Here is a 17,619-nt window from a genome sequence, read left to right as displayed (position 1 = left end):
TGCCTCACACATCAGAGAGCGAGCGGAAGAAATCAGCTGCTCCATCAAGGCCAGAGAACAAGGTCGCTCTAACCCTCTTCCCTTTCCTTTGGAAAGGAACCCCATGGTGGACCGTGAGCTGAGAGGGCACCTCTACAAGGCAGAGGAGACAGGAGTAGCTCATCAAAGGGGAAGCTGCCGCCCAGGGAGGTGAGTGCCTTATACAGCATCACACGCCAAGAAGACATGGGACTCTCCAGGCCCCCACCGTCCGGCCCCACATGTCTGTTTTGCAGCCCGGAGGCTGGGGAAGAGTGGCGAGCGCTTTCTCCGGTTTTAGACTGTGGCTCGTCGTTAAAGCCCCTCTGTGTTGCTCGATCCAAAGGGAATGTCTTTCTCCTTCTCTTTGCCTTGCAAACACCTACATACCTGGGCCGGGAAGATGACAGTTCATGGTCTGAAACACTTTTAAGGTCATGACTACAGACCTGAGGCTCCCAGGACCTCTGGCAGGGACTCCCAGGGAGATGTCCCTCCTCAGAGGGAGGCAGCAGCTGCCATTGGTGATGAGGTAAGAGTTCAAAGGAGGGAGCCATTTTTTTAAAGGAGGAAAATGGTGACCCAAAATACCGATGAGGACATTCTCTAGAGCAGCTGTTCTCAACCTTCTGGCTCTTTAAATACAGTTCCTCATGTTGTGACCCAACCATAAAATTATTTTTGTTGCTACTTCATAACTGTAATGTTGCTACTGTTATGAATCATAATGTAAATATCAGATATGCAGGATGGTCTTAGGCGACGCCTGTGAAAGGGTCGTTCGACCGCCAAAGGGGTCGCGACCCACAGGTGGGGAACCGCTGCTCTAGCTGGTGAGATGTCAGTGATGGGCGGCACGATCAACTCCTCAAACTCAGAACCCTCAGAGGGACCAGGGTGCCTCCCACTACGGGACCTGGGTTTCCCGTGGCCCCGCTGACTCCCTGTGAGTTCTCGGGGGTAACCGTCCGTTTACTTACAGAGAACACGGCAGCCAGAGTCTCAATGCCGCCAGTGCTCAGGGTGATGTAGGGGATCTTTTCCGGAGAGATCCCTGCTTTCCCAAAGATGCTGTTGGTGTAGAACCAAATCTGTAGGCAGGAAGGAAAAGAAGGGAGAGGTCAGCAAGGGTCATCTCCCTCCCAAATTAACACCGACACACGGTGGCCTCTGAGGTTCCTGCCACAGCCAGAGTCACAGGCGCAGCTGACGGGCGGGCCCACTACCGGCTTCCTTCTCCCGCATCTCCCCCTCTTCCTACCAACAGACCTCCCTCATTTCCCCCTCTTCCTACCAACAGACCTCCCTCATTTCCCCCTCTTCCTACCAACAGACCTCCCTCATTTCCCCCGTCTTCCTACCAACAGACCTCCCTCATTTCCCTCTCTTCCTACCAACAGACCTCCTCATTCCCCCTCTTCCTACCAACAGACCTCCCTCATTCCCCCTCTTCCTACCAACAGGTCTCCCTCATTCCCCCTCTTCCTACCAACAGGTCTCCCTCATTCCCCGTCTTCCTACCAACAGGTCTCCCTCATTTCCCCCTCTTCATACCAACAGACCTCCTCATTCCCCCTCTTCCTACCAACAGACCTCCCTCATTTCCCCCTCTTCCTACCAACAGACCTCCCTCATTTCCCCCTCTTCCTACCAACAGACCTCCCTCATTTCCCTCTCTTCATACCAACAGACCTCCTTCATCCCCCTCTTCCTACCAACAGGTCTCCATCATTCCCCTTCTTCCTACCAACAGGTCTCCCTCATTTCCCCCTCTTCCTACCAACAGACCTCCCTCATTCCCCCTCTTCCTACCAACAGGTCTCCCTCATTCCCCCTCTTCATACCAACAGACCTCCCCCATCCCCCCTCTTCCTACCAACAGACCTCCCTCATTTCCCCCTCTTCATACCAACAGACCTCCCTCATCCCCCTCTTCCTACCAACAGGTCTCCATCATTCCCCTTCTTCCTACCAACAGGTCTCCCTCATTTCCCCCTCTTCCTACCAACAGACCTCCCTCATTCCCCCTCTTCCTACCAACAGGTCTCCCTCATTCCCCCTCTTCATACCAACAGACCTCCCCCATCCCCCCTCTTCCTACCAACAGACCTCCCTCATTTCCCCCTCTTCATACCAACAGACCTCCCTCATCCCCCTCTTCCTACCAACAGATCTCGATCATTTCCCCCTCTTCATACTAACAGATCTCAATCATTTCCCCCTCTTCATACTAACAGACTAGGAGTGACAGGGGCTTGGCTAAGTGTGGCAATGGACTGTCAAAGAAGTGTTAGCGGCGCTTCAAGGAATTCTGGGTATTTATCCCAAAGCATTGAAAGCAGGAGCTCAAAGAGATATTGGCACTCCTGTGCTCAACAAAACATTATTCCCAATAGGCAAGATGTGGGAATAACCTAAAGGTTTATCGATGGACAAATGGATAAAGAAAACACAAGATACTACCTCACACCTGTTAGGATGGCTGTTATTATTTTTAAAAAGGAATAACAAATGTTGGTGAGGAAATAGAGAAATGGAAACACTTTCATAGTGTTGGTAGGAATGTAAATTTGTGCAACCACCATGGAAAACAGTATGAAAGGTTCTCAACAGATTAAAACCAGAACTATCATCTGATGCAGCGAATCCACATTGGGGTAATTATTCCAAAGGGTTGAAAGCAGGATCTCAAAGAGATATTGGCACTCCTGTGTTCAACAAAACATTATTCCCAATAGCCAAGATGTGGGAATAGCCGAAAGGTTTATCGATAGATGAATGGATAAGGAAATGTAGCCAGTACATACAATGGGATATTGGTCAGCCTTGAAAAAGAAGGGAATCCTGCAGGATGTGACATCATGGAGGATGTTCCCCTAAGTGGAATGGAGCCTGGAGGATGTTCCTCCAGGAATAAAGCCAGTCACAGAAGGACAGGTACTGCCTGAGTCCACTTATATGAAACTAGTGGCCCAGTGCACAAAATTTGTGCACATTAAAAGGGAATTAATTAGAGGAAATATTTTAATATTGCTATTTGCTCTTTCTCTATAATAGAAGTGTCAGAGATGAAAGAAAATTAGTAAAATGTATATGAAAATCTCCCTCCTGTCAGAGTCTGGGGTGCGCCATGGGACCCAGAGTCAAGTCTCTGTCCACCCATGCTTGCCTCGAAATCGCGCAAGACCCAGACCCAGTCGGCCCCACCCCTGTCAAGTCCTGCAAGGGGGGGCGGGGGCACAGCCTCAGGTTCCCCCATCAAGCCCCACTGGGCAGGGTGTGCAGCCTCAGGTCCCCCGGCCCCGGCACGAGGGTGCCAGGGCAGGAGGGTGCGAGGGCGTGATGACCATTTGCATATTAGCTCTTTATTATATAGGATATCTGAAATAGTCAAACCCATCGAAGCGAGAATAGAATGGTGGTTGCCGGGGGTTCAAAGCAGGGGAAATGTGTTCAGCGTAAAGTTTCAGTTCTGGAAGGTGACAGAATTCTAACAATCGCTGCACATTGAGCCCGTAGGTAATATCACACGGTAAACTCAAACATTTTCTAAGAGGGTGGATCTCACGTGGAAGGGGTACACATTCCAAAGCGGGGTTCTCCCACTGCTGACTCGGGGAGAGACAAGCTGCTTCCCACCTATGCTCATGCTGCGGGGCCTACAGCTGCGCCCTAGTGGAGTTTATGCAGTTACACAGGGCATGCAAATCAGAAAACTACACCCGAACGAGGAGAGAGCGCTGCTTAGAAATACCCTGACTCTCCATCTGAATGCCTCACTAAACACAGATCCCGTCCGTGGCTTCTTCGAGTCCAAGTCTGAGCGTTAAGAAACGGATTCATTCTCCCTCTCTGCTGTCTCAGGCGGGAGGGGCGGCTCTGAAACCCTGGGGCATGACCTTGATCTTGTAAAGAGGAGGCAACAGCAGGACTGGTCCCAGGTCACACCGGTGACCTAGCCCCTCCCTATTCTGCTGACTTTAACCAAAAAACAGGTAAAGCCACCCTGGCTGTAACTTTCTACGCTGCCATTCTCCCCTCTCCGGATGGGAACCACTGCCTTTCCATATCACCTGCCCTAAACACCTCCAAACCCTCCCTGCCGGCAAAGGGGGTGGGGGGCCGGCTCATGGCCATTCTGTGCAAACAAGAGGAGCTGTTTCACCCGGGATCCTTGGAAGGTCGCCTCTGGGTCCGGCCACGGCTCTCTTGAGCACGTAAGTGACCCCAGAGGGCAGCTGGTGCTTCAGTGCAAAATCTCCTCTACACACCCCTGCCACATGGCTGGCCTGCTGACTTGCACACCTTCATGAACGGGGAGCTCACCACCCCTGGCAGCAACCCACTGTTTGCCAAAAGCAACAATAATGATGATCTCATGTCAGCCTCCCTGTCCTCAAATTCCCAGATTCTAATTCTGGAGCAGGCGAGGGGTGGCTGAGCTCATTGGAGGGCTGGGGGACTCCATGGGGGGACCTCCTCCCACCTCCCCACCTACGTCAGCTCAGGCCCCAGGAAACGTACCGTTTAAAGCCTTGAGGTTTTCTCAGGCCAAAGTCGCCCACTGAAGCCAGCCCGGCTACAAGCACTTTACTTAAATCATCTATGTGTTTCTTCCTTATGACTTCCTAATTCCCGTTTTATGAAGAAATATGACTTTTAAGCATTTCCAGGGACAAGTAATTACAGGGATGGGCAGCCTGTATTAAGGGATGAATCCACTAGCTGCTGCACCGAACACTTCGCGTGGATTCTTTCTTTCAGTGTTATGTCGTCCCATTTTACAGATGAGGAAACTGAGGGTCAGATGATGTGGTTGCCCAATGGCGCAGAGCTGGGGCTGGAACCTGGGCATCCAGGGCCCGAGCCTGAACCACCCCACCCCTCTCCTCCCTCCGGTCCCTCCGACTGTGCGGGACGCTCACCGCGTTGAGGCCGCAGAGCTGGTAGCAGGCCATGGTGACTACCACGGTGACGACCTGCCAGCGGACGAAGGGGGTCCTGAGCAGCTCCAGCGCGGACACCAGGTGGATGTTCCTCTGCATGCGGCCCTCGGCCAGGGCCTCCTCCACCTCTCGGGACACGTCCTCCTTGCCCAGGAACGTCCGGAAGGCTGCGCACAGGGACGGGTAGGGACGGTCAGCCGAGAGCAGGCTGACGGTCCCACCACCCAGACACACACCTTGTCAGGGACAGAGCTGGCAGGGGCCTCTGAGACCATGGCGCATAAAAATAGGAAAACAAAGCCCCAGAGCGTGTGGCGACTTGCCCAGGGTCACCGGACTGGCCAGGAGAAGAGGGGGCGAGAACCAGGACCTCCTGAGTGCCCGAGTGCAAAGCCAAGTGTGCCCCGGGTTCAAGTCCGGTCTCTACGCGGGGCAGACGAACAGTGCTGCCGGAGTGACTGCGCTTTATGTAACACACTAACTTCACGCACAGGGAGCGCTCCTCACAGACAGCACAGAGAACCTCTGGTTTGCCTCTGCGCTCACCTCACTGGACGCGGCAGGATGCCGGGCAGCCAGTTCCATGATCGGCAGGAGGACCTCTGGGCCCCTGCCCCATGCCCCCTGAAATGCAGACACCTGGGGAGACGGTCTCAGAGCTCAGCTTCCCAGGATTCAGACTAACCCATGCGACCTTGGCCTTTCCCATGCCGAATGCGGCAAATTTCCAGCCTCGGCGAGCCTGTCATGTTTTCCCCCAGACCTGAACTGTGCAGACCTGCGGTGGGTGCGTGAAGGTGGGCTGACTGGTCAGAACCCTGCGGTCATCATAACCGGATGGTGGGTGCAACGTAAAGGGCAGATGCAGATGGTCAGCTGTGAGAAGCATCCTCCCGCAGGCACAGGGGCCGCCACGGCTCCGGGGACAGCCCATGGCCTTCACCGTGGGCGTCAGCCTCAACCACACTGCTCCGAGCCGCGGGGCAGGGGAAATGCTCTTCTTTAGGAGCAAGAAGAAAAAGGCTGTTAAACTTGCTCTAGATTCTCCAAGAAGGCGGCCAACGAGGGCGTGGCGTCGCTTTGGGAAGTGAACTGGAACCTGCCTCAGGAAGTCGCTCCCGTAGCTGTGACCTAGCACTTCCCACGTTCACTGTGGGCAAGTGGAGGAGTGGCCAATGAGTGACGTCATTCGCTTACTACGATTCACTTAACGTAAATGCATGCGGCTATGAACAAAGCTCCTAGCTTCATTGAATTTCGAGGCCGCCTGTGGTTGCCTTGGCAGGGCCAGACCAAACGATTTTGCAGGCCTTGTATGGCCCTCGGGCCGGACGTCCCCCACCCCTGCCTTCTCACATCCCCTATCCTATGCTGGTATTTCACTTCTATTCAATCCAGTAAACCCCTCCCCCCACAGTGGGCATGTGGGCTCTTTCTCCATTTTTAGGTGCTGGAAGCTTCCCCTCAACTGACAAGAGCAGCACAAATAAGTCAGACCCGGCTGGGACTGAGTCCCCGGCCACTCTGACCTGGGGGCAGGCGGGGGTGGGAAAGCCTGGCAGGGGCCTTGGACACAGATGGATGGTACTGATGGCACCCAGCCACGGCCTCCCACATCTATGTCCTTCCCTCTGTAACTGTGTAGCCCCGCCCACTCTGACTTGACCATGTGACTTATTTTGGCCAATAGGATTCGAGTTGATTTGAAGCTTGAGAAACTGCTTGTTTTTCACTTCCTCTCTGGGACCTCAGTGCTCACCAGGGAAGGTGCTCAGTAGCCTGCTGGGGGGTGAGGCACATGGAACAGAGGTGACGCTGCCCTAGGTCGGCCAGCTGGCCACCAGGCATATGGGAGTGCTTCCCAGAGACAAGGAGAATTCTAAGGGCAGGCCCTACGCAGATGAACAGGACGTCACAGCTGGCCCAACATGTGCTCATGTCTTAAGTAAGGGAGTTTGTAGACGTGTGCTACGCGGCGTTATTACGGCAATAGCTAACTGTCACAGGGCCCTTCCTCCCAAATTACCCACAGACGGGACGGGCACCAAACACAGAGCGAGGTCGTGAAACGTGTTTTGTTTATGTTCAGAGCTTCAGGAGCAACGCTGTCAGGGTTCAGATCCCAGCGCCGCTACGCGCTCACCCCGATGCGGGGCCAGGCGGCCCCATCCTCAGCGCTCTGACTCACAGTGGGAATAATGACATGGCCTATTTCCCGTAGTTGCTGCGAGGGCTTGTCCATCTGATAGAGGTGCAGTGCTTAGCATGGAGAGCTCTCAACGCAGATGGGCCGCTCAGGGTGTGTCTGTCTCCCCGGAGGGCTGGAAGGCCATGTCCCGCTCCGTCTTCCCCCCTCACCCCCGGCAGGATGCCCGGCACAGTAAATACCCATGGTTTTCTGGGTGCGGTGAAATTAGCCCTTTTATTAGCACAGATGCACATTTTAATACTCCCTTTCAACCTAAGCCCAACACCTTTGTTCTTTTTATAGCATGCACGTCTAATATTAACCATCCTATCTAATAAAAGAGAAACATGGTAATTAGCCGTACCTCCGCTACCCTTCCCATTGGCTAATCACTGAGATATGCAAATTAACTGCCAACCAAGATGGCGGCCAGCAGCCAGGCAGCTGATGCAAACAAGGAGGCTTGCTTGCTTCAGTGACGGAGGAAGCCAGGTTCCCCGCATGCTGCTGCCGGCCTCTGAGCTGCACTCTAAGCAACATTGTAAAAAATATAGAAGCTAAACCAAACCCCAGAAACCAGCTTTCAGTCAGCCAGCCTTCAGACAGCAGGACCGCAACATTGTTTTAAATACAGAAGGTAAACAAAGGCCAGAAACCTGCTTTCAGCAGTGGAGGTCTCATAGCTGGAGCCGAGCCTCAGAGCTAAAGCTGGCCCAGAATTTAAAAAAAAAAGGAAAAAAGGACAGATTGGGAGCTTCAGTCACCCGCCAGCCTGAAAACGGCCCTCAGCCCCTCATCCAGACTGGCCAGGCACCCCAGTGGGGACCCCCACCCTGAAGGGTGTGTGACCAGCTGCAAACAGCCATCATCCCCTCACCCAGGCTGGCCAGTCACCCCAGTGAGGACCCCCACCCTGATCCAGGACACCCTTCAGGGCAAACCAGCCGGCCCCCACCCGTGCACCAGGCCTCTATCCTATATAGTAAAAGGGTAATATGCCTCCCAGCACCGGGATCAGTGGAGCCACGAGGCCTCCCGGCACCGGGATCAGTGTGACAGGGGGCAGAGCCCAAACCCCCTGATTGCCCTGCGGCTCTGTGTGTGACAGGGGGCGGGGCCACAACCTCCCTATCTGCCCTGCTCCGTTCGTGACAGGGGAAGGCACCCCAACCCCCTGATCAGCCCTGCTCTGTGCCTGATAGAGGGGAGCTCCCCAACCCCCTGATCCGCCCTGCTCTGTGTGTGACAGGGTGCAGCGCCCCAATCCTCCCCCCCCCCCCCCCACGGGCCCTGCTCTGTGTGTGACGGGGTAGAGCCATAACCTCCCCATCGGTCCTGCCCTGAGTGTGACAGTGGCAGCGCCCCAACACCCTGATCGGCCCTGCTCTGTGTGTGACAGGGGGCGGTGCCCCAACTCCCCTATTGGCCCTACTCTGTGAGTGACAGGGGGGAGCTCCTCAACCCCCTTATGGGTCCTGCTCTGTGCGTGACGGGGGAGCTCCCCAACCCCCTGATGGACCTTGCTCTGTGAGTGACAGGGGGCAGCACCCCAACCCCCTGATTGGCCCTGCTCTGTGCGTGACAGGGGGTGGCGCCACAACCTCCCCATCGACCCTGCCTTGAGTGTGACAGGGGCGGTGCTCCAACCCCGCAATCGGCCCTACCCTGAGCGTGACTAGGGGTGGCATCGCAACCTCCCGATCCACCCTGCTCTGTGCATGACAGGGGGCGGCGCCCCAACTCCCCAATTGGCCCTGCTCTGAGCCCGACCAGGGGCTGCACCTAGGGATTGGGCCTGCCCTCTGCCACCTGGGAGCAGGCCTAAGCCAGCAGGTCGTTATCTCCCGAGGGGTCCCAGACTGCGAGAGGGCACAGGCCGGGCTGAGGGGCCCCCCTCCCCCCCGAGTGCATAAATTTTTGTGCATCGGGCCTCTAGTTTTTTAATAATTAGCCTTCTCGTTCACTCCCTACTGTGCTATGAAATAAGTCTTTCAAGCCTTCTCCACTGTCTGGCATTTACTTACATGCACTGCCCATTCCAACTGCTCTTAATGGAAGCGTTTCTAAGAGTCCTTTTCCGGTAGAGCCAGAGGGTCAAGGGGCACCCTCCCCCACCAGGAGGAAGCGCCCTCTTCCAACAAGTAGCCCTGCTACTTCGGGGACTCCTCCCCTCGTCCCTCTCAGCCACATCCTTTCCACTGCAGACCCTCCACCTTCTGACCAGCAGCCGCCTTCCCTGAAGCCTGCCTTCCCCACGGGCCCCACAGGAAGTTCCCAGGCGCTGCCCACGGAGGTTCCTCTGGCCATGAGGGTGTGGGAGGAAAGGGACCCTTAGGTTCCAGTTCTTCTGTCAATTGCTGGGTCCCCTGTGGGCTTCTGGGAGAAAGAGGCCTCAAGCCCCACCCCCACCACCAAGCTCCACACGTTTGTGTCTAGAGGCCCCCTGCTGGAGGAACACCTGTTGTTTCCATCATATGTTCAAAGGCCTCTGGACACTCAAACCATAGACCACACCCGTGGGCAGGAAATGTCACCCCTGTGAGCCTCCGTGTCTAGAAACATGAAGATAATAGTAATGTTCTCTGATTTCACGTTATAAAAACATTGTAAATGGGAAAATACATCTGAACCACAAACTGCGAGACAAATATAGGCACTTGTTAATATTTCATCATGCCATTTGTTAGTTCAGAAAAAAAGTTGCTTGAATTTTAAAAAAATGTTACACTAATTATATGAAACAAGACTGTATGTCTCAACTTTTTTCTTGGGTGTGAACATTAGTGAAATTTAGGTTAGAGGACAGGGTCTGGATTAAAAAGTGGACAGAGTTCTCAGTAGTAATAACAGCAAATGATACCACAAACCATAGGGAGGAAGATAAATAGATGATGATAGATAGATAGATAGATAGATAGATGCATAAATAGATGGATGGATGAATGGATAGATGGATGATGTATAGATGCATAGATAGATGGATAGATGGGTGGATGGATGGAGAGATGGATAGATAGATGGATGGATGGATGGATGTATAGACGATGTATAGATGCATAGATATATGGATAGATAGATGGGTGGATGGAGGGAGGGTGGATGGATGTATAGATGGATGATGTATAGATGCATAGATAGATGGATAGATAGGTGGGTGGGTGGATGGATGGATAGATAGATGGATAGATGGATGGATGTATAGATGGATAATGTATACATGCATAGATAGATGGATAGATAGATGGATAGATGGATGGATGGAGACATGGCTCCAAACAGGGACGGCCAGGGTAGATGAGTGGATGGATGGATGGGTGGATAGATGGATGATGTATAAATACATAGACAGATAGATGGATAGATAGATGGGTGGATGGATGGAGAGCTGGGTAGATGGGTGGGTGGGTGGGTGGATGGATGGATGGATAGATAGGTGAGTGTTCTGAGGCTCAGGGAGGTTAAAATAATTGCTCAAGGTCAGACGGCAGAGCCAGGAATGGCAGGCGGTACTGGTTATTCCTGTCCCTCATGCTTACCCATGACACTGTCAGTTGTGTCTCATTTTATAAAACGGAACAAACACATGCTGGTGCTCATGCCGTGTGGTCTCTCTAGGCAGAATGGTGTTGCCTTTGGGCAGCTCTGCAGAAATGCCCGATTCCGAAGGCTGAGCCTGCCTTGGACGCAGCATGTCACCACGCAGGGGCTTCGGAGAGCCACCTGGGATGGCTCCATGCCCACGGGCGCCTTGTGCTTCTCTCCTGCAAGGGGATCCCACCCCCCTCCCCTCGTGGGGGCTCCAGCCCGGGCTGCTGTGATGCTGGCGCTCACTCTGTGCCTGTCATTCCTTCCTGGCGAGTGAATGTCAACGTTGAAAAGTGGGCAGCGAAGAAGAAAAGGAACAGAGGGCAGCCAGCATAGACCCAACCACTAAGAGGTCTGTGTTCCGCCATCTCTGTGGTTGGGACACCCCATGGAGACACTGCGGCACAGAAGTGAGCAGACCTGGGTCCTGTCCTGCTCTGTCCTGGCTTTTCCAGGCTCCCCATGTGGCTGTGGGTAAGATGAAATGGCTTAGGGTGCCCAAGGGCCCCCAGCGCCACGCCTGCAGAGAGGGGTGGCCCAGGTCTCCGCATGCCCTGTGCACTGACCCTGTAGCCGCCGGAGCCGCATGGGAAAGGCCCAGCCCTACCTTTCTCTGCCGCCGCCTGGTCGTGCTTCTCACACAGCAGGTAGCGCGGGCTCTCCGGGAGGAAGGGCAGGCTCACCAGCTGGACCAAGGCGGGGATGGCGATGGCTCCAAACAGGAACGGCCAGGTGCTCTCCTGGAGGGAGAAGAGGGGCCAGTGGGTGAGCGTGGCGGAGGGAGGGATCTATAGTTTTCGACTCCACGGACTCCACGTCAGCCAGCCAGGTGCCCTGGGGAGTGGGGGAGGGGGAGGGGGTTGGCGTGACCCCACAAAGGCACTGGCGTAGGGAGGTGGTCTCAGCTGTGACTGCGCTGACAGGTGCAGGGAGGGGCTGCTCTCTTGTCAACGCCCCCTGGTGCTCTTTCTGAGCCACTGCAGTTTCCCCACGGGCCGAGCTCTCTCCCCATCTTATTTGTACTTTTTTTGCTCTGGTTCTTCGCTCTGCCTGGTTTGGTGTCTCCCTCAAGTCTGCACCGGCTTCTCCAGAGGCGCTCCCCGGCCCTCCCTGCTGCATCAGGGCTGCTCCGGGCTCCCTGGACCCCGGGCTTCATGGCCACCATGTCCGTTGTCCCTTCCATCTGTCCCGCTGGCAGCACGATCCTTGCAGGCAAGGACTTTGTCTACCCCCTCTGTGGGGTCTAGTGCACTGGGGACGCTCAGGAAATGTTGGTTGATTGGAGCAAAATGAGTTGATTGGGACTGTACGGATCTAGGAGGCAGAGATTGTTGGATGCAAGTCCTCTGCTGAGGCCCAGAGGTGAGGCAAGGAGGGGTTGAATCGAAGGGCATCGAGGGGAGGGAGAGGGGCCCTGCATGAGCCGGAGACTTGGAGGGAGATGGGCCAGACCAGCCGGGAGTGGGAAGAAGCCGGGGTGGGTGAGGGTACTGACGGAGGCGTCTCCGGGAAGGGCTAGGACATCGTTCCCCAGGGATCTGCCTGGGCTGCTGGGTCCTTACAGTGTGCTAGGCCCCGAGGCCTCCCTCCAAGGCCACGCTGTCTAGGACAGGCTCCCTGCCCCCCTCCCTCCTTCCCGCCTTGCTCTGCCTCACATCCCCCGTGAGGAGCCAGCTTCCTAGATCTGTGTCTCAGATGTGTGTCCTCCACTGAAATGCAAATGAGGAGCATGAGGCAGGAATCCCTGTCTGGCTGTTCTCTGCTGGGTGGAGCCTAGAACAGTGCCAGGCACACAATTGACGTAAGTGTCAAATGAGTGAATACATCAGGAATGAACTAACTGGTCCAGATGAGGCTTGGACTCCCGCCCGCTATGGACACTGGGGAGCGCCTGATCACAGGCTGGGTCTGGGCACAATGCCCCTGAGCACCCCAAACCTTGAGCCCTGGGTGAGGCGTGCACTGGAGCTTTCATTGGAAGCGTATTGGAGTGTATGTCCCCTGCCTTCTCCTCCTACCCCCGCCTGCCGGGACTCAGCTCCAGGCAGGGGGTATCAGCTGGGCTCTGTCCCAGTGCATTCGACCAGCATCCCTGGTCTCATCTCCTCCCTCCCTCCTGGCCTTCTGTGTAAGTGGGAAGGGGAAGTGGCTGCATCCTTCCCTGGTCCTTGTCCGACACTCAGGTGGCAAGTCCTGGACTCATTGCCCCTCCTCTCTACCCCCAGGGCCACTGCCTCCATTCCCCGCACCGCTTGCCACACGCACCAATCACAGCAGCCTCCTGCCAGGCCCTCTCCTCCCTTTTCACCCTTCCCACCCTGTCCCACTCCCAGACCCAAAGCTGCCTTCTACTCAGATCTGGCTGAGTCACTCCCCTGCTCTAGTGCCGCCTGGGGCTCCCCATTCCCCCGGCACAATGTCAGCTGCAGCTCCGTGAACAGGGGCCTCATCTTACACTCCCCACACATGCCCCCAGCCACTCGAGATTCTTTCATGGGGCTGTTCCCCACCTCGGGGCCTTTTCTCCAATTATTCCCTTTCTCTGCAATCTCTTCTCTCCAAACCCCGTCATCACCCACCTAACCGCTGCTCACCCTTCAGGGATCAGTTTTGAGGCCACCTCTTCTGGGAAGCCTTCCTTGATCTCACCCTGACCACACCTGAACCTAGGTGAGGTGCGCCTCCAAGGCCACACAGCAAGGAAATGGTTGAACGGGAACTCAAAGCCAGGCCTTTCTGCTTCCAAAACGGAAAGCCAAAAACAGAAGACTGTGCGATCCCATATTTATATAGGAAAGGAAGACTCCAGAGTGAGGGAGAGCTAAGCAAAGCATCTTGGGAAGATGCCCAAAACACCCTAAGTGAGAAGCAAGCTGCAGAACGATGCGTGTGGCACGATGCCATTAAAAAAAAACACTATGTAATGTCATAAAGGTTTGCAAAAGCCTAAATGAATTGTAATTGAGCTGTTCACAATAGCGGTGCGTGCGTGGATTTGAACATGCTGTGAGGTTAGAGTAGGTTATATGTTCCTTATGTCCTTAAAAACCCCCAAACCCAATCAGAGGTACTCAGCAATCACTTTCTCCAATAGTAAGTGGAAGGCTGAATGCTCAGGAATTCCTAGGCATAGGGACAAGCATTGGGGGGAAGGTTCCCCTCTGGCTCCCCTCTGTTCTGCCAGGGGCACCGGGAGCTGAGATGGTGACGTGAGAACAGACGCGGTTGGCTGAGAGCCACGCTTACCTTGCCCAGCAGCTCAGGCAGGCCCAGCAGCTGCCCGGTGAACACCCCGATGCAGATGAAGATGGCGGTCACCTGCCCCAGGGAGCCCCGGATCTCTTTGGGCGAAATCTCGCTCAGGTACATGGGGAGCGCGCTGAGTGCGATGCCTGTGGAGGAAACAGGGCACTTGTGAGGGAGCTGTCTCCTCTGAGGAGCCCTCAGGCCATGGAGAGAGCCGTTTCCTCGAGGAATATGCTGGTCATGGCCCGTTCCTCTGCTTCACCAGGACAAAAACAGCACGCACCCGGCACCACGCCCCGCACTCTGCACACAGCGCCAACGCTGTAACAGGCCCGGAGTCATTCAGTCCACAGGTACGGCCGGCAGGTGGATTCCACAGAAAAAGAAATAGGTAGGATGGTGACACTGGTGGTGCTGATGCAGGTGATGGTGATGATGGTGGTGGTGGTGATGGTGATGGTGATTTGGTGGTAGTGGTGATGGTGGTGGTGATGGTGGTGATGGTGATGGTGGTGATGGTGGTGGTGGTGGTGGTGGTGGTGATGGTGGTGGTGGTGATGGTGGTGGTGGTGATGGTGGTGGTGGTGATGGTGATGGTGGTGATGGTGATGGTGGTGATGGTGGTGGTGGTGGTGATGATGATGGTGGTGATGGTGCTGGTGGTGATGGTGCTGGTGGTGGTGGTGATGGTGATGGTGGTGATGGTGGTGGTGGTGGTGATGGTGATGGTGGTGATGGTGCTGGTGGTGATGGTGCTGGTGGTGGTGGTGATGGTGATGGTGGTGGTGGTGGTGATGGTGGTGATGGTGGTGATGTTGGTGGTGGTGGTGGTGGTGGTGGTGATGGTGCTGGTGCTGGTGGTGATGGTGATGGTGGTGATGGTGATGGTGGTGATGGTGGTGGTGGTGGTGGTGGTGGTGGTGATGGTGGTGGTGGTGATGGTGCTGGTGATGTTGTTGTTGTTGTTGGTGGTGGTGGTGGTGATGGTGATGGTGGTGATGGTGCTGGTGGTGATGGTGCTGGTGGTGGTGGTGATGGTGATGGTGGTGATGGTGGTGGTGGTTGTGGTGGTGGTGGTGATGGTGGTGATGGCGGTGATGTTGGTGGTGGTGGTGGTGGTGGTGATGGTGATGGTGGTAAGGGTGGTGTGCACTGAGAGGATGTGTCTCACCTCTTTTACTGAAATACATTAATGTTGTAGCATGTAGCCATAACTCGTTCACTTTCACTGCTGTGTAGTATTCCAATGTATAAATATACCACAACTTATCTACCCTCCTATTGGTGGACACTTCAGTGCTTTCCAGTTTGGGGTCAATACTAATAGCAACCCATGAACACTCTTGCACAAGACTCTCATTGCACACATATGTACGTAAGTTGTTAAATACATTGTAGTCATAATGTGTGCATGTTCAGTGCTAGTAGTTAAGCCAATTTCCTCAACGTTCATACCAATTTACCTTTGCTCCACATAGTCACCAGTATTTGGCATTAACAAACTTTTCAATTGTAGCCATTGTGGCTTTAATTTGCATTTCCTTAATTACTGATGCAATCTTATGTACCTATTGGCCACTTTGTGTAGGTGCCTGTTCAATCCCTTAGCCGCTTTGTATTGGGTTACTTAGAAACATCCATCGTTGTCCACTGGAGACCTTCTAACGCAGCCAACATGGGCTCGCACCCCTGGGAGAGTGGGCAGCACTGTCTTCCGCAAACACAGAACACCGCTGCGCGCCCAGAGCCGCCTGGCCTACCCACAGAGCTGCAGGCTCAGCAAATGGTATTTGCTTTATGCCATTATGTCTCGGGTTGATTTTTTACTTTTATGCAGTAAGATAAGGCCTAAAAGATACAGACAAGGTCATGAAATTAACCCAGGGAAGTGGCAGAAACCAGCAGAACCTGTAGCCCTGCCCTTAACCATTTACTGGCCCACGTCTCTGAGCTTTGGTGTCCTCACGGGATTTAGCAGCACCCCCAGGAATTGTCACTGTCCCTCCCGGCCACCGGGAGCCTCACCTCCATCCACACCCATGACAAAGCGGCCCACGATGAGCATTTCAAAGGCTCCTGCCTGGAGCGAGCAGGCCATCAGCAGCGCTGCGGTAATTGCGAAGATATTGTTGACCAGTAACGTGCACTTCCTGGAGGGAAAGGAGGGGTTCAGACTTGACTTGGGGTGGCAAACACACAGAACACTCTATAGGTGATGTACCGTAGAATCATATACCTGGCACCGATATAATTTTATTAACCAATGTCACCCCAATACATTCAATAAAAAATAAATTTACAAAAAGGGAGGGTTTGATGAGGAGGCCTGACCACGAGACTGTCCATCCCAGGAGTGGGGTCCCCACTGGCCCCCACAGCCACCTCTGGCTGTGTGATCCTGAGCCAGGTGCTCGCTCCCTCTGGGGTCACCCTGGGGTTGATGATCACGCCCACGAATCGCTCTGTGCCGGGACAGTTCCCACTGTTTTGCGGACACATCGCTTAGACGCCGTGGCTTAGCAGCATGACCTGTGAGGGGCCTGGGACCAGGCTCCTGCACCTGCTCTCTCTTTACGAGCCGGTGACTTCGCACTGGATTGCTCCGTGTTGTCCTTCCTCGCCTGCAACGTGGTCATCTTCGCTCACTGTAGCGAACCCTGCTCCATGACAGACGTCATTATAAGCTCTTTACACAAGTAGCTCCTCTACTGCTCAAAACGACCCTCTCAGGTGGGCCAAGGTCCTATTCCTGTTTCATAGAGAAGTTAACCAGGACAGATGAGAAACTTGCTTGAGGTCCGACAGCTGGTGCCTCAAGGAGCTGGGCAAACACCTTAGCCTCTCGCAGGATGCTGTCCCCTAAAGACCCAGCGAGTTAACAGGTGGTCAACTGTGTTATCGGTTGTAAGAAGCTGGGCACTTGCAAGGGGGCTGAGTTACTGCTCTTTGGAGCCAGAGCTCTTTTCACCGTTTCTGACTTATCTCAAACTTGCCCTAATTCCCCCTCCCCTTCCTACGTGTTCTTGGAGAATCCCCGACTTACTGACCTATGCAACTCAGTGATGATTCAAAGGCTGCTCACTGCCACATCGTCTCTGATAGCAAATGACAGAAATGACCGAGTGTCTGTTAACAAGGAACTACGGAAGGAAGTGATGATGCATCTGCCAAGTGCACACTGTGCAGACACTGAGTCAGAGACAACACTCTATAGCAGCGGTTCTCAACCTGTGGGTCGCGACCCCTTTGGGGGTTGAACGACCCTTTCACACGGGTCGCCTAAGACCATCGGAAAACACATATAATTACATATTGTTTTTGTGATTAATCACTATGCTTTAATTATGTTCAATTTGTAACAATGAAAATACATCCTGCATATTAGATATTTACATCACGATTCATAACAGTAATAAAATTACAGTTATGAAGTAGCAACGAAAATAATTTTATGGTTGGGGGTCACCACAACATGAGGAAATGTATTAAAGGGTCGCGGGCCCTAACCGGTTTGGCTCAGTGGATAGAGTGCCGGCCTGCGGACTCAAGGGTCCCAGGTTCAGTTCCGGTCAAGGGCATGTATCTTGGTTGTGGGCACATCCCCAGTAGGGAGTGTGCAGGAGGCAGCTGATCGAT

The 17,619-nt window shown here is 54.2% G+C and overlaps 1 protein-coding gene across 7 annotated transcripts in view; it reads right to left on the bottom strand.

The window, feature by feature from the left end:
- SLC2A9 (solute carrier family 2 member 9) overlaps positions 1-17,619 on the bottom strand; it is a 64,696-nt gene that overhangs the window by 10,750 nt on the left and 36,327 nt on the right. For all 7 annotated transcript variants that reach the window (XM_070399406.1, XM_070399390.1, XM_070399399.1 and 4 more), the window contains 5 exons: positions 16,009-16,133; positions 13,984-14,129; positions 11,345-11,477; positions 4,944-5,131; positions 999-1,109 (listed from right to left, as the gene is read on the bottom strand). In XM_070399406.1, the coding sequence (XP_070255507.1) occupies positions 999-1,109; positions 4,944-5,131; positions 11,345-11,477; positions 13,984-14,129; positions 16,009-16,133 (703 nt within the window). The remainder of the gene's footprint in view (positions 1-998; positions 1,110-4,943; positions 5,132-11,344; positions 11,478-13,983; positions 14,130-16,008; positions 16,134-17,619) is intronic.

This window comes from Myotis yumanensis, unplaced genomic scaffold (assembly GCF_028538775.1).
Source record: "Myotis yumanensis isolate MYYU_CA2020_CCGP unplaced genomic scaffold, mMyoYum1.0.hap1 SCAF_1, whole genome shotgun sequence".
In the NCBI taxonomy this organism is placed as follows: Eukaryota; Metazoa; Chordata; class Mammalia; order Chiroptera; family Vespertilionidae; genus Myotis; species Myotis yumanensis.
Note: the sequence above shows the minus strand (reverse complement) of the source record. Positions and strands in the feature narration are given on the sequence as shown.